The sequence below is a fragment of the Phascolarctos cinereus genome, unplaced genomic scaffold, assembly GCF_003287225.1.
Source record: "Phascolarctos cinereus isolate Bilbo 61053 unplaced genomic scaffold, phaCin_HiC Scaffold_2;HRSCAF=192, whole genome shotgun sequence".
NCBI lineage: Eukaryota > Metazoa > Chordata > Mammalia > Diprotodontia > Phascolarctidae > Phascolarctos > Phascolarctos cinereus.
The window spans coordinates 270611119-270625541 of NW_027555625.1; the positions used below are offsets into that span (position 1 = coordinate 270611119).

At 42.2% G+C, this 14423-nt stretch overlaps 1 protein-coding gene across 3 annotated transcripts in view; it reads left to right on the forward strand.

Moving 5' to 3' along the window:
* Positions 1-14423, forward strand: part of COL27A1 (collagen type XXVII alpha 1 chain) — a 242693-nt gene that overhangs the window by 44590 nt on the left and 183680 nt on the right. For all 3 annotated transcript variants that reach the window (XM_020965661.2, XM_020965662.2, XM_020965665.2), the window contains exons 6-7: positions 3811-3864; positions 5675-5728. In XM_020965661.2, coding sequence (XP_020821320.1) covers positions 3811-3864; positions 5675-5728 — 108 coding nt within the window. The remainder of the gene's footprint in view (positions 1-3810; positions 3865-5674; positions 5729-14423) is intronic.

Below are 14423 nucleotides of genomic sequence, written 5' to 3' on the forward strand. Positions count from 1 at the left end.
CACCTGAGTTCTTTTCCTGGCTCTGCCATTAAGCAGTTGTGTGACCTTGGACAAGTCCCTTCTGATCAGTTTCCTTATCTGTAACATGAAGAGATCAGACTAGATATTCCTTCAAGCTCTGGCATTCTCTAATTTTCTAAGAATAAATGATAGCTAACATTTCTAGAGGATTTTAACCTTCATAAAGTGCTTTACAGATAACGGCTCTGTGAGGCAGGCATTATTGTTATCTTCATTTTATAGATAAGAAAAATGAAGCTAACAAAAGTTATATGACTTGCCCAGGGTCACACAGCTAAGTAAGTATCTCAGGTAAGATTTGAAGTCAGATCTGAATGAGTCTAACATTCTATCTGCTGTGCTGTCGAGATGAGAGGTTAGAGTGGCTGAACTCAGAAGGAGGAAGAGAAACTAATGTAATATTCTTAGCTTAAGATGAAGTGGAGAAGGCTGGACATGACTTTTTTTAAAAATAAATTTTTATTGACATCTTTTGTTTTTACATCATGTGAGTTTCTCATTGTATCTCTCCTCCTTCCCCAGAGAGCCATCCTTTATGATAAAGAATAAAAACGGAGGAGGGGGAGGGGTGGAGAAAACATTTCATCATTCAGTCAGTCAAGAAGCACTTATTAAGCAGTTACTATGTGCCAGGCGTCTCTTCCTCAAGTAGCTTGCATCAAAGGAGTCTGACATTCCATGCATTATTCCACATTTCTCATCCCCACCTCTGCAATAAAGGGTAGAATTGTACCTCCCAGAGGGCTATCCTGTATAACAAATAGTATTTAAAACAAATAATAAGAGGAAAAATTGACGTAACTTAAAAATTCATAGAAAAAGTCCAAAAATACATGTAATGTGCAACACTTGTAGACTTCTAAACCTCTCCAAAGGGGAGGGGCGGGAGTGTCTTCTCATGTCTTCTTTCAAATCATGCTTGATCTTTATAATTTTGTTACATTCACTTCTGATTTTTTTTTAATGCGGTTCTTCTTTCCATTTGCATTGTTGTAGTCATTGTGTGGGGCAGCTAGGTGGTACAGTGGATAGAGTGTGCTGGGCTCAGGATTAGGAAGACCTGAGTTCAAATCCAACTTTTGATGCTTACTGGCGGTGTGACCCTGGGCAAGTCACTTAACCCTTATTTGCCTCAATTCCTCATCTGTGAAATGGGGACACAATGGAGAATGAAATGGAAAACCACTCCAGTATCTTTGCCAAGAAAACTCCATGGACAAGTCCACTGGACATGACTGAACAACAGCAAAGTCACTGTGTATGTTACTTTTCTGTTTACTTACTTCATTCTGCATCAATTCATGGAGGTCTTTACATGCTTCTCTGTATTCGTCACATTCATCATTTCTTACAGCATTTTGAAGCCATTCTCTGTGAGCTCCCTCTTCTCACGTCTTCCCCATCTCATGTTACTCTTATCACTCAGATGCCTTCTGCCGCTCTCTCCTCCTTTACCCTTGTCTCACATGATGAAGTGGCCTTACTTCTTAGCAAGGATAACTCCTGTACCTGTTCAAGTGATTCCATTTTTTAATTTTTTAAATTTTTAATAGTATGATCTTTAATATTTAGGTCGTGTATCCATTCAGACTGTTAGGTAATATGGTGTAAGGTGGCGGTCTAAGCCCAATTTCTGCCAGAATGCTTTCCAGTTTTACTAGCAATTTTCATCAAATAGGGAGTTCTTTCCTAAGTAAGTTACAATTTCTGCATTATTAAATATTGAGTTATCGAGTTCCATTATTTCTTATTCTCCCTTCTCTAGTCTGTTCCATTGATCTCTCTATTTTTAAACCAATACCAAATGATTTTTATACTACTGCTTTATAGTGTAGTTTGAGGTCTGGAGGTACTATTTCCTCCCTTTGTTCCTACTTTTTCCCATAATTTCCCTTGATTTTGGTATAGGTGAGTTTCCAAAGAGATTGTGGATACTATGTCCCTAGGATCATTTCAGATGAGTTGGGCACACCCAAAGTGATGTCATTTGGGAATGACCCTTACCTGATCCCTCTAAAGAGGTATCTAGCTCTACCTTTCCATGTTCCCTGTTGTCTTGTGTATTTAATGTATTGTTGGAACATCCACCTATTTTTGGATACTCAGCCAAAGAGTGAGGCTGTTTGATCTTATGTTTGTGCTCATTATTCAAAGAGGATGTTGGGCCAATCTTTGGAAGGTACAGGTCTTCCCTTAAAGCTCAGAGGCAGACTGCTTCTCTGCTTCTCAACATAATATCTGAATTCTTAGAATCTAGATCTTGTTAATTGGCAAATAATTTAAAGACAGTCGATCAACAAGCATTATATGCTAGGCACCAACCTAGGCACTGGTGACACAAAGACAGAAACAGAGCTTACATACTATAGGGGGAAACAGGCATATGCACACAGGTACATGCACATGCTATCTACATAGGTATCTATCTACACATACACGTCCATGTATATTATGTGTATATGTACATATGTTTACATGTAAGGGGCAGTTATGTGGGGCAGTGGATAGAGTGCCAGGCCTGGAGTTAGAAAGATACATCTTCCTGAGTTCTAATCTGACTTCAGATACTTACTAGCTGTGTGACCCTGGGAAAGTCACTTAACCCTGTTTGCCTCAGGTTTCCCCATCTGTAAAATGGTCTGGAGAAGGAAATGGCAAACCACTTCAGTATTTTTGCCAAGAAAACCCCAAATGGGGTCATAAAGAGTTGGACACAACTGAAAGATGATTGAACACCACCACCACACAGTATGTTTATGTGTTATGTGTCTATACACATAAATATATCCATGTATTTGCATACATACACATGCATGCATACATACATACACATACATGCATACACATACATACATACATATATGTATATATATGTATGTATAATTCAAGGCAATTTTGGGGAACAAAAGAGTGTTAGAGAAGAAAGAGTACTGGATTTGGGGCCAGGAGATTTGGGTTTACATCTGGCCTCTGAAACATACTGTATAACTTTGGAATAGTCACGTAACCTCTCTTGACCCTCAGTATCCTAATCCATAAAATGGGTATAATATAGTGGTATTGCTTCATGAATTATTTTGAAGAAAGTAATGTATATGTTTGAAATGCTATAAAAGTGTCAGATATAATTAATATGGCTTGCTAGCTCTTATGCAGTATAACATACATTTGAAGGGGTATTAACTTTTTGGGTACCGACACACTGAAGGATAATCATGTCATATAGATGGGGGACAATGTCTGCCTGAGATACACTCAAGAGGATGGTCAGAAGGTGTTTCTTAACTCCTACAGGGTGTCTGCCTGAGAACTAAGAGGGGAGATAAAGCTAGTAGAAGAACCTAAGAATGAGTAGCTAGCTGTGGGTTGAGGTGAGGGCCAGTAGCTTGAAGGCAAGTGGTGGGTCAGTTTGGTAGGCTGCTGACAGAGATGAGGCTGGTCAGAAGTCAGGCGGAGGGGGTAGCTAGGTGGTGCAGTGGATAGAGTGCCAGCCCTGAAGCCAGGAGGACCTGAGCTCAAATCTGGCCTCGGACCAAACACTTGACACTTACTAGCTGTGTGACCCTGGGCAAGTCACTTAACCCCAATTGCCTAAAAAAGAAAAAAAAATGTAAAAAAAAAGTCAGGTGGAGCTTGAGGTCCCCCTTTTAAAGGAGAAGAGATATGAAAGGACAGGCATTTGGAGGGAACCTCCACCTTCTGAGAATAAGGGACACCTTGGGGCCAAGCTTTCAGTGGGGGGAGTCTTTTCTAACATGGTCACAAATTGGGCTTTTTCTGTTGTTGTAGGGACAAAAAGGAGATCCTGGGCTATCCCCTGGAAAGGCCTATGATGGTGAAAAGGTAGGTTTCTCAGGAGCTCTGAGCTCAGGGGGGAGTAGTGGCATGAGCTGATGTCAACAGGGCTTTAGGCTTTTTACCAGTTTACTCAGAAATACAAATCCCATTAATCCTTAGGAGTTAGGAGGAGCCTCAGCACCCTAGGGGTACCAAGTAAGGCACCTCCAAGCAGTCAAAAACTAGGAAACACTGCTTTGGTCTTCAGCTTTCTGAGATGTTAACATTAACTAAGGAAATCCTTAGTAATATGTATTCACCTCAGTTTGGGTAAGTGATGATTTATGTCAAGGGAAAATATTGATTATGTAGACTTTCTACCTACATTCTTCCTGGGGCAGGCTGTTACAGAGAAGCAAAAACATATGCAGGTGGCTGGGTTGCGTAATAATTTGTAAGGCTGTCAGAGACCACAGTTACACAGTGGAAGAGCTTTCCTAAGCCATTATTTGAGCAGCAGGACTGCATCTTTGTTAAATATCCAGTGCTTTGCCAGTCATTCTCTTTCTAGGAGAAAGCCACATAATATAGTGGAAAGAGCATTGGATTTGGTGTTAGGACACCTGGGTTCGAATCTTGGCTTCACCACTTATTTATGAGCTATGTTTTTTGTGGGCATGATGCCTCTTCACCTTTTTCACCTTGGGTTTACATCTTGAAAATTAAGGAGTTAGACTAGATGATGAGATGACATTGCTGAGGTCCCTTCCAGTGATTTCCTATGATCCCTCTGATAAGTATTCTGGGCATGACCCCCAGCTCCCCTCTCACTCTTGTGATCCCTTATAAAGACCTTTTTGTGTGGCTTCCTTTCTCCTTTGCACCCTGCTTCCCTGACACCTAAGTCAGGGAAGTGTAAGGGTGCCTCAGTCCCTTTTCTGAGCACATCTTTCCTCTAGGTGCCCTGGGGAATGCTGTCCTCCCAGCGGCAGTGGGGAGCCCTCACCAAGCTTCTGGCTCTCCACTTTCATCAGTTATTAGAGACGTGTGTTGGTTGCCTGTATGAGGGAAAAGGCAGCCATGAGTCCGATAACTTAAATCACATAATAAAAGGCTCTGTGATTCTGGAAAGCCGGGAAGCCTGGGATTCTGTACATTGAAGTTATAAAATAGAAATGACTTGTGCCAGAGGATTTAATCCGTCCCTTCAGCGTCCCCAATAAACCAAGGGAGTTGGAGGGTGGTAATCACCCAGAAGCACCGGAAACCTGTAAATCCACTCTCCTCCCCTGCCCCCGCCATATAACCCTCCTCCTAAATAGCCAGGAACAGGATCACTCAGCATCTCATATGCAAGGGAAAGAACTTTATAGTTAGTTAGTCTGGCTTTCTTCTGGATGCTACCCAGAAACCCTTCCAACAGGAGCAGACATTGAACTAGTGGAGTCTTTGTTTAAAGTCCCAACTCCAGGGACCCTGTGGGAATTGGAAGCAGCTGGCCACTTCTTTTCCATGTTGGAGGTCATTATAAGATGTAGAATTTAGCCTCTGTTAAAGAGAACATAGTTTGGAATCTAGAAACCACAGTCTAGGGAAAGAACCATTGTTGGAGTCCTACATGGAATACCTCTTAAAGCTGTGTGCTTTGAGGAATGTAGGAAGCAACTGAATTCTCAGAGGAGTTACCATAAGATGAGAAGATGTCATGTATCTGGTATATAAGATGAGACCTTCCTAAAAGGATAAAGGAGCCTCCAAAACAAAGGCAAATGGCTGCATGGGAGGTGTGACGACCCTCAAGGTGATTCCTTACCCTTATGTGTTGCAAAGCTGGTCAGAATAGCTGTTACAGCATCACCCCCTTTTGTGTTTTCAGGGAGACATAGGCTTACCTGGACTGACTGGGGTTCCAGGACCAATTGGCCGAAAGGTAGGTTGTTTTGTTTTTTCTTTCAGTTATTAGAAAGACGCATTACTTGGGTTGGGAAGCCCTTTGCTAGTATCTAATACTTTCTCCACAACCCCATGGTTTTAGCTGACGGAACACTGAGGCAAGAGGCAGCATGGAGTAGGGCTTAGAGAGTTTGACTGGTATTCAAGAGCCCAGGGTTCTTGCTCTTATTCTGTGAACATCTAACCAATCCCTTCCCCATCCTTAGGCCTCAGTTTCCTCTTCTAGACAGTAATAGCTTCTGCCTGATTCCCTCCTGTCCCCTTGCTTAGAATGCCCTTTCCTCTTTTCTTTTGTATTGTTATAGATCTCTTATCTATTGGCCCCACCTTCCTCACTAAATCATAAGTGCCTTGAGCTTAGGGCCTCCAGCAGCATGCCTCCTACATTGTAGGTGCTCAATACATATTTGTTGATGAATCTAATGATGCCTGGACACTACTTAAGACTAGGCCACAGACTTTTTTAATGATATAATAATGGCTACATCCAATGATGACATCAGACAAAGAACCATTTCTTATGGATGGGGACCTCAATTCCAAGCTGTGGTTACAGCTGCCTTTGTCTTCAAGATCATCTCATTCCCATCATGGTCAGTGATGATATTGGCCATTGCCATCCCAGCCAGGTCCTTCTTTGGTCTTTGGTTGTGCAGGATTTCAGCTCTGGGCTTCCTTTGGTGGTAGTTGCATGTGTGGTGAGGAGGAAGAGAATCATCTCTCCCACTCTCCTTGTTCTCTGTGACTTTACTCAGTATGGTACTGAAAATGGGTACTCAGTATTGGGAGGATAGAGTAGTCAGACAGGCCAGTTCCAGGCCCCTTAATTCAAACCTGGAGGGGACAAACCCAGACAAGAAGCTGAGGGTGTCTGCAGGCTGTGAGGAAACGCTGATTTTTTTGGCCTAGGGAAATAATGTGGGCCTCTTTCCTCCTGGGCTGCAGCCCTGTTCTAATGGATGAAGTGTGAGTTACATAGTTTTCCTACACTAGCAGCTTATAAAGCAGAGTGTGGTGGTTTTGATGTGCCCAGCCCTCAATTTGGGCTGGAAATGATGGTGAGAACTCTCTCAGTTTGCCCCAAAGGTCCATGTTAACCTGGGGAGGAGTTCCCCTTGGCCTGGTTGGAGGGCAGGTAAAAGGTTTAGGTAAAAGGAAGCTTATGACGCAAAATCAAGAAGATAAACCTGTTCACCTAGGTGCAGCGTGACTTGTCTTTCTAAATTCAGAAAAGGTCTCTGTGGTTGGAAAAATACTTGGCAAAACAACATACGTTTTGAATTCCCTGCTGGCCTCAATCCAGTCCAAATATCATGAACTCGGTCTACCAGGGAGAGGGTATCTCCCATTCCAAATGGGCACAGAGAGAGAGCCTAGGAGAGCTTGAATCTAGGATGAGGGTTGAACCAGTTTGGGCAGGGAGAATGGAAAAGAGTCAGCTGGGCATAACAGGAAATTCTCACATAGGTTTTTTTCTAGTTGAGCCTTCCAGCTTTAAGACAGTTTCTTTTCTGGGTTTTTTTCATCCACCAGGAACATTTTTTCGTTGTGAAAATATTTGAGTTTCCTCTTTTCCTTCAACCATAGTTACCTGTAGTGGTGTCTTCTCTTTCCCTGGTGTGGTGGACATCCTGAAGGGTGACGTCTTCTTGATGGGTCTCTGAGTTGGCCCTAATCCTTTGTTCTTCATCAGTTTGATTGTGGCCTCTTCAAAGAGAGACAGGCATCACGTGGACCTCAGATGGGTTTGACTTTTTTGAGGCATTAATCTTTGGGAACTGACATCTCCCCAAATCTGAATCCATGACCTGGTTAGTATTCTTAGAGGGTCCTTTTAGATAAAGATATAACTAGCTCTCTCTTTGTAAGTCACCGGAGAGGTTGGTTTTCAAGGGAACCTGCCAAGACCTGAGTGCTTACTTAATGATGTGCAGGAGAAACCTGAATGTGCCAGAAGGCCCCTTGAGAACAAGCCTTCTAAAGTCACTTAGAATAGAGAGTCTAAGGAGAATCAACCATAGTTGATCAAGTCAGTTATTCTGATTCATTGGGGTCCTAGAGATGGAAATCCAAATGATATTGTAGCTCCTCCTTGTGACGGTAATAGACTCCTCATCATTCCAGATCTCAATGCCCAGCCCTGCTGCCCCAGGTCAGATGCTTATATGGCAAAGACCTGCTTGACACAGCCAACAAGGGTGTCAACTTTGGTTTCCCATCTGCTGATTCTTTGTGAGATCTTTGTGAGATCAGAGGCAGCTAGGTAATACAGTCTCACACTGACTCAGGCAGTGCTTTCCTGCGTCAGACATCTGACCTTTCCCATGGTTGGCCTTCATGTCTTTTCAGCACTTTGTGCCTTTGTTCAGAGCTCGTATTTCCTCGGCAGCCTCTGGGGCGTGTCTCTTATTTCTCTGCAGGAAGCTCTACCTCTTAGCTGGTTGGCTCACTCCTTTGTCCTGGAAGCCCCTAGTGGGTGAACTGGGGTCCTCTTCATTAGTAACTGGACAGAGGAACTTGGATACTTGGACAACCTCCGACCAAAATAACTGTCAAGATCCCATCTGTAGCTGATGCTATCTGCATCCTTTCCTTACATAAGCTGTGTCAGTGTATTCACAAAATACTAGCAGGAATTGTAAGAACTGAGTTCTAGACTTAGGTCTATTACTAACTTTCTAGGTGATCTCAGATGAGTCCAGTCCCATCCCTTCCAATTTATTTATTTTTATTTTTTAATTCCTTTCTTAATCAGGCTGGAAGTACAGGGGCTACTCATGGGTCTGTTCCTACTCTGATCATCATGGAAGCCTTGACTTGCTTTGTTTCTAACATGGGCAGAATCTCCCCTCCTTAGGCAACCTGGTGGTCTCCCTCCATCCCTGCACCTGGGACTCACCATATTTATCTCAAAGTTAGTGAAGAAACTCAATCAGCTTAGCCCACTGCAGCTCAGAACTCCTGAGCTCACGAGAGGTGCCAGCCTTAGCCTCCCTGGCAGTAGGCATATACCACCTTACCTGACCTCAGCTAAATTCAGTTTAACAAGCATGTATTAAGCAGTGACTTTGGGCCAGGCGCTGCGCTAAGAACCGGGAATACAAAGACAAAAATGAAAACAATCCTTGCCCTCAAGGAGCTGACATTCTCCTAGGAGCAAACAATATATGCACAGATGAGTAAATGCAAAAAATATGCCAAATAGTTTCAGAATGGGTGGGTGAGGGGATCAAAAAATTCAGGTTCACCAGATGTCTGATCTGGAAGGGACCTTAGAACATAGTATTTTTTTTTAAGGTTTCGTTGATGACCTTTGTTCTTTAATTCCTTGATCATTTCTGGATATTACCTACTCCTCCATCATAGAGTCCTCTTTTGTTAAACAAACATTTAAACAAAACCAACCCACATATGCTCTACATTTGTCAGTAGTCAGTAGTCTTTCTACTATGTGGAGCAAAGTGTTTTTCCTTATCTTTTTTTTTCTGGAACCATTATTGGTCATCAGAGACAGGTAAGGTGATACAGTGGATAGTGGTGGACCTGGAATTGGGAAGAACTGAGTTCAAATGTGACCTTAGACCCATAAGAGCTATGTGATCCTGGTCAAGTCACTTAAGCTTTTGCCTCAGTTTCCTCATCAGTAAAATGGGTATAATAATAGTCGCTCACTTCCAAGGTTGTGAGTATCAAATGAGATAATTTTTGGAAAGCACTTTGCAGACCTTAAAGCTCTATATAAATGCTAGTGATGATGATGATGATGTTTAATCTTAGTTCAACTGTCCATATTGTTTTCACCTACATCACTGTATATAATAATAGCACCTACCTTCTAGGGTTATTCTGAGGATCAAGTGAGTCAATAATTGTAAAGTTATAGCGAAGTACCTGCCACACAGTAAACTCTATATGAATGTTGTTGGTATTGTTATTATTATGGTTTTGTTTTCTTTACTCAGCAACATTCACATAAGGTTTCTGGTGTTTCTCTCCGTTTCTCGTCATCTTAATTTCCTAAGGTGTAATGGTATCCCATTACATTTATGTATCACACTTTGTTGAGCCATTCTTTGGGAGTCAGTGGGTTTTCTAGTTTTCTACTAATTACCACCAAAAGTGCTACTAAGGGTATCTTGGCATATCTGGAGCCTTTCTGTTTTTAACCTTCTTGGGGCATATGCCCAGCAGTGAGGATCATGGATCAAAAGAAGATAAAGAGTTTAGTAACCCTCTCCCACACAATTCCAGATTAGAACATAGGAATGTTGCCTTTTTGGGACGAAGGATATGAAAAGTTTAGTAACCCTTTCCCCAGATGATTCCAGATTAGAACACAGAATGCTGTGCTTGGGTCAAAGGATATGAACAGCTTAGTAACCCTTTCCCCACATAATTCCAGATTAGAACATAGAATGTTACACTTGGAAGAGACTAAAGAGATCATTTAGTCCAGACCCCTCATTTTACAGATGAGGAAACTCTGAGCAAGAGAGACAAAGGTGACCCAGCCCATCACAGAACCTCTTAGTGTCTGTTTCCTAGTTTGTAAGGCAGGAATAATGATACCTTTTCCACCCATTTCATGATGGATCGTGATACAATGCTACATATTACATGGTAAGTGTAAAGAGATATATGTTACATTCAATAAATATTTATTAAGCATCTTCTGTGTCCAAGGCACTGCACTTTATTAGGTGGTATTATCAATCAACCAAGTAAGCATTTATTAAGCACCTAGTATGTGCCTGGTTGTATGTTAGGAGTTAGGCATACAAGGACAAAAATGAAGCAATCCCTGCCCTTAGGGCACAGATCATTTGTTCTTTGACTTGTATCTCCAGCTCCTAGTCTAGTATGTGGCACATAGTAGGTGCTTAATAAATGCTTCTCAAGTGACTGATTTTATTGGAGGAAACACCATGTACATGTATTACTATGTCCAAAGTATATAGAAGGTAATAGGGAAGGCTAATTAGTAGAAAGTGATGTTTGATGTGACCTTTGGAGGAAACTGGGGATTCTTAGAAGCAGAGGAGGAAGTACATTTCAGACATGAAGGACAGCCTGTGCAAAGACCTAGTGATGGGAGGTGGAATGTCATCTGTGATTGACAGCAAGAAGACCAGTTTGGCTGGACCAGACAGAGTCTGTGAAGGGGAGGAGTGTGTACTAAGGATGAAAAGCTATGTTGGGGCCAGGTTGTAGAGGGCTTAAAAGGCCTGTATCTGAAGTAATGGGGAGCCATATATAGACTGGTTAGTGGTGGTTACATTACTTGGAACCGATAGCACTGATGTCTAAAACTCGAAAAATGCCAGGATCATTTGGATTGCGTGGACCATATGGATTTTCACTTCAAGTCACCGCATAGAAGAGGAAGTATCATGCTGCATAGCCTTAAAATGTGAGTCTTGAAGCTGGAGTCATGTTGTCACACTGACAGTGCCATGAAAATGGATTAGGATCCTGATCTTTTCCATCTAGCCGAGGCCGCTTATGTACGGGGGTACAAGCGATGCCTCTAGGGTGCAGGATGAACAGGTGTGCTTTTGGATTTTGCTCAAAATCTGAGCATGGTTGTTACATTTGTTAGATCCCTGGCCCACTTGGATGGAGGCTTGAGACTATGCATCCGCTGAGTACAGCAGAGATAACCTCCTCAGGCTGGAAGGGGCGATGGGGTGCTGCTTTGGATACAATACCAATGAGGTGATGTCTGGTTTTTCCCAAATGTCTTAAGTAAATGATTAATTCGGGCCAGAAACCGAAGTATAAACCTAGTCATATTATAAACATTAATTCTGCTAGAGAACCCTCTAGGGGCCCTGCATAGACTGTCACTGCCTCCCAGATCCCACGAGTTTACTGTTGCTTTTCTGCCTTGGACTTCAGACTACCAGTGTGACAGTCAAAACAACCCTGGCTCGAGAGGGGTACCTGCCACTGGGAAATGATTGCCCTGAGGCCTACCTTGTGGTTCCTAGCCTGTAATTGCCAGACGTCTGGGGAAGATAGAGGCCCATCTGATTTTGGCCATCATCCCCCTGTCATTTGGAGCTATTTGAAGATGGACAGAGGCTGGTAAACAGCCCCTGCTCTGATGAGTTTGAGGAGACTAGTGATATTCCTTCCTTTAGTGACAGAGCTGACATTGGATTGTGGTTGCTTACAGCCTACCAGGAAATTCCTATGATTCACGCTTTCTTGTGCAGCCAGGTATAATGGTTATGTGCTGCTTTTCATGGGAGGAAATTAGTTTAATGGATGGAGCACCAGATGGGGGAATCAGGAGACTTGGGTTCTGGTCCTGTCTCTGCTACTATACTTGTGTTTGTGACTTTGGATGAGTCATTTCCCTTCGGGTCTCGGTTTCCTCCTCTATAAAAGGGAATGGCTGAACTAGACAGATAGCATCTAAAGTTAGGTGGCAGCAGGTGTGGTGACTTGGCTCATTGAAGGGGTATGCCCAGTTTGAAAAAAAAAAGCATGCACGTGTTGGTTGGGGGCAAAAGCTTAAGACTGTTGCTTGTTATCATTTTTTAAAAAGTGTTTTCCTTTCTCATTCTGAGCCATATGCACCCAAACCAGCTTCATTTCTGGGCCACAGTTTGCCTGTTGTATGGAAGAGGGTCCATGGCCACTAGCCCTACTAAGTGTTGGCAATGTTTGCTTCAGTTGACCACAGGGATTTCAGAGACAAACATAGCACTCAGCAGTCTGAGAAGTGAGTAGGTATAGAAGGAATGCTTGTAAAATAACCCAATGACTTGGATCTCACTAACTCTGTTCTGTTTGTAATTAAGCGTTCCATTTCATGGGGTCGTATATGTGAGAATCTTTGTGTGCACGCCTGTGGGTGTTTAGAAAGGCTTGTTGAGGACAAAAAGTTTCCTCTTGTTATTGCAAATGCATTCTGGGAAGCTTCAAAGCCCCACAATCTCAGAACATTAGAAATGGAAAAGACTACTGTGGTCATCTAGTTCTACCTCCTCATTTTTCAAATGGGGAAACTGAGTCACAGAGTGAGGAAAGTGAATCACCCAAGATGACACAGTGCCTAAGGAGTAGAATTAGAACCAGAACTCCAGTCTTCTGATTTCTATTCCAATATTCTTTCCATCATAGGATATTATAAGGGAGCCTCTCGTCATTTGGAGTGTAGATTCTAGAAACTTCTACCCCACCGCCTTCCATATCGGTTTTCATCCCTGCCTATGTGATGGCATACAGCTATCTTTCTTTCCCTTTGTTTTTCCTGCTCACAGTAGAATCTAGGTGTGTGCACTTATGTGCCAAACAACCAGTTCTAAAATGTGGGGACTGAACTGCATGTTCTCTTGTAGCCCTAAAATCCTGTGAGAAGAGTGGATCAATGGCTTATGGGGGGGGTGGTATTTGTATTTATTGAGTACCTGTTACATGCCAGGACCTGCTAATGTCTTGGGCAGGATAACACAACATGGCCTAACTAGGTCTTGGAGAGAACACTGAATTTTGAATCAGAAGACCTGGGTTCAAGTCCTACTACTTTCAACCTGTCAAATAGGCAAATTATTTTGGGTAACTCAAGCAAGTCAACAAAAATTAATTAAATGCTTCCTGTGTGCTAGGCACTGTGCAAGTGGCTCCTATCACCTTTAGGATCAAATATAAAATCCTCTGTTTGGCTTGGCATTCAAAGCCCTTAATAACCTGGCCCAACCAACCGTTCTAGTCTTTATATCTTATACCTCATTCCCTGCCTACCCTGTCACCTAGTAACACTGGTCTTCTTGCTGCTTTTTTGATAATATTCTATTTTTTCCAATTGCATGTCAAGACAACTTTTAGCATTAATTTTTACAAGATTTTGAGTTCCAAATTTTTCTCCCTCCCTCCCTCCCCTTCCTCTCTTCCTAAAATGATAGGCAATTTGATATAGGTTATACATGTGCCATCCTGTAAAATATATTTCCATATTAGTCACAGTTGTGAAAGACGAAACAGATCAAAAGGGAAAAAAACATGAAAAAGAATAAAGTAAGTGAAAAAAAAAGTATGCTTCGATCTGCATTCGTAGTCCATCAGTTCTTTATCTGGATTTGGATAGCGTTTTCCTTCATGAGTCCTATGTACCATTGTCTTGGATCATTGTCTTTCTCAGAAGAGCTGAGTCATTCGTACTTGACCATCACACTGGTGCTGATACTGTGTACAATGTTTTCCTGGTTCTACTCATTTCTCTTTGCATCAGTTCATGCAAGTCTTTCCAGGTTTTCTGAAATCTGTGTATTCTCATTTCTTATTGCACAGTAGTATTCCATTACATGCATATACCATAGCTTGTTCAGCAATTCCCTAGTTGATGGATTTTCCCTCAGTTTCCAATATTTGCCACCACAAAAAGAGCTGCTATAAATATTTTTGCACTTATAGGTCCTTTTCCCCTTTTTATGATCTCTTTGGGATACAGACCTAGTAGTGGTATTGCTGGATCAAAGGGTAAACACAGTTTAGTTGCCCTTTGGGCATAGTTCTAAATTGTTCTCCACAATGGTTGGATCAGTTCACGACTCTACCAACAGTGTATTAGTGTCCCAATTTTTCATATCCTCTCCAACATTTATCATTTTCCTTTTTTTGTTGTATTAGCTAATCTGATAGGTGTAAAGTGGTACCTCAGAGTT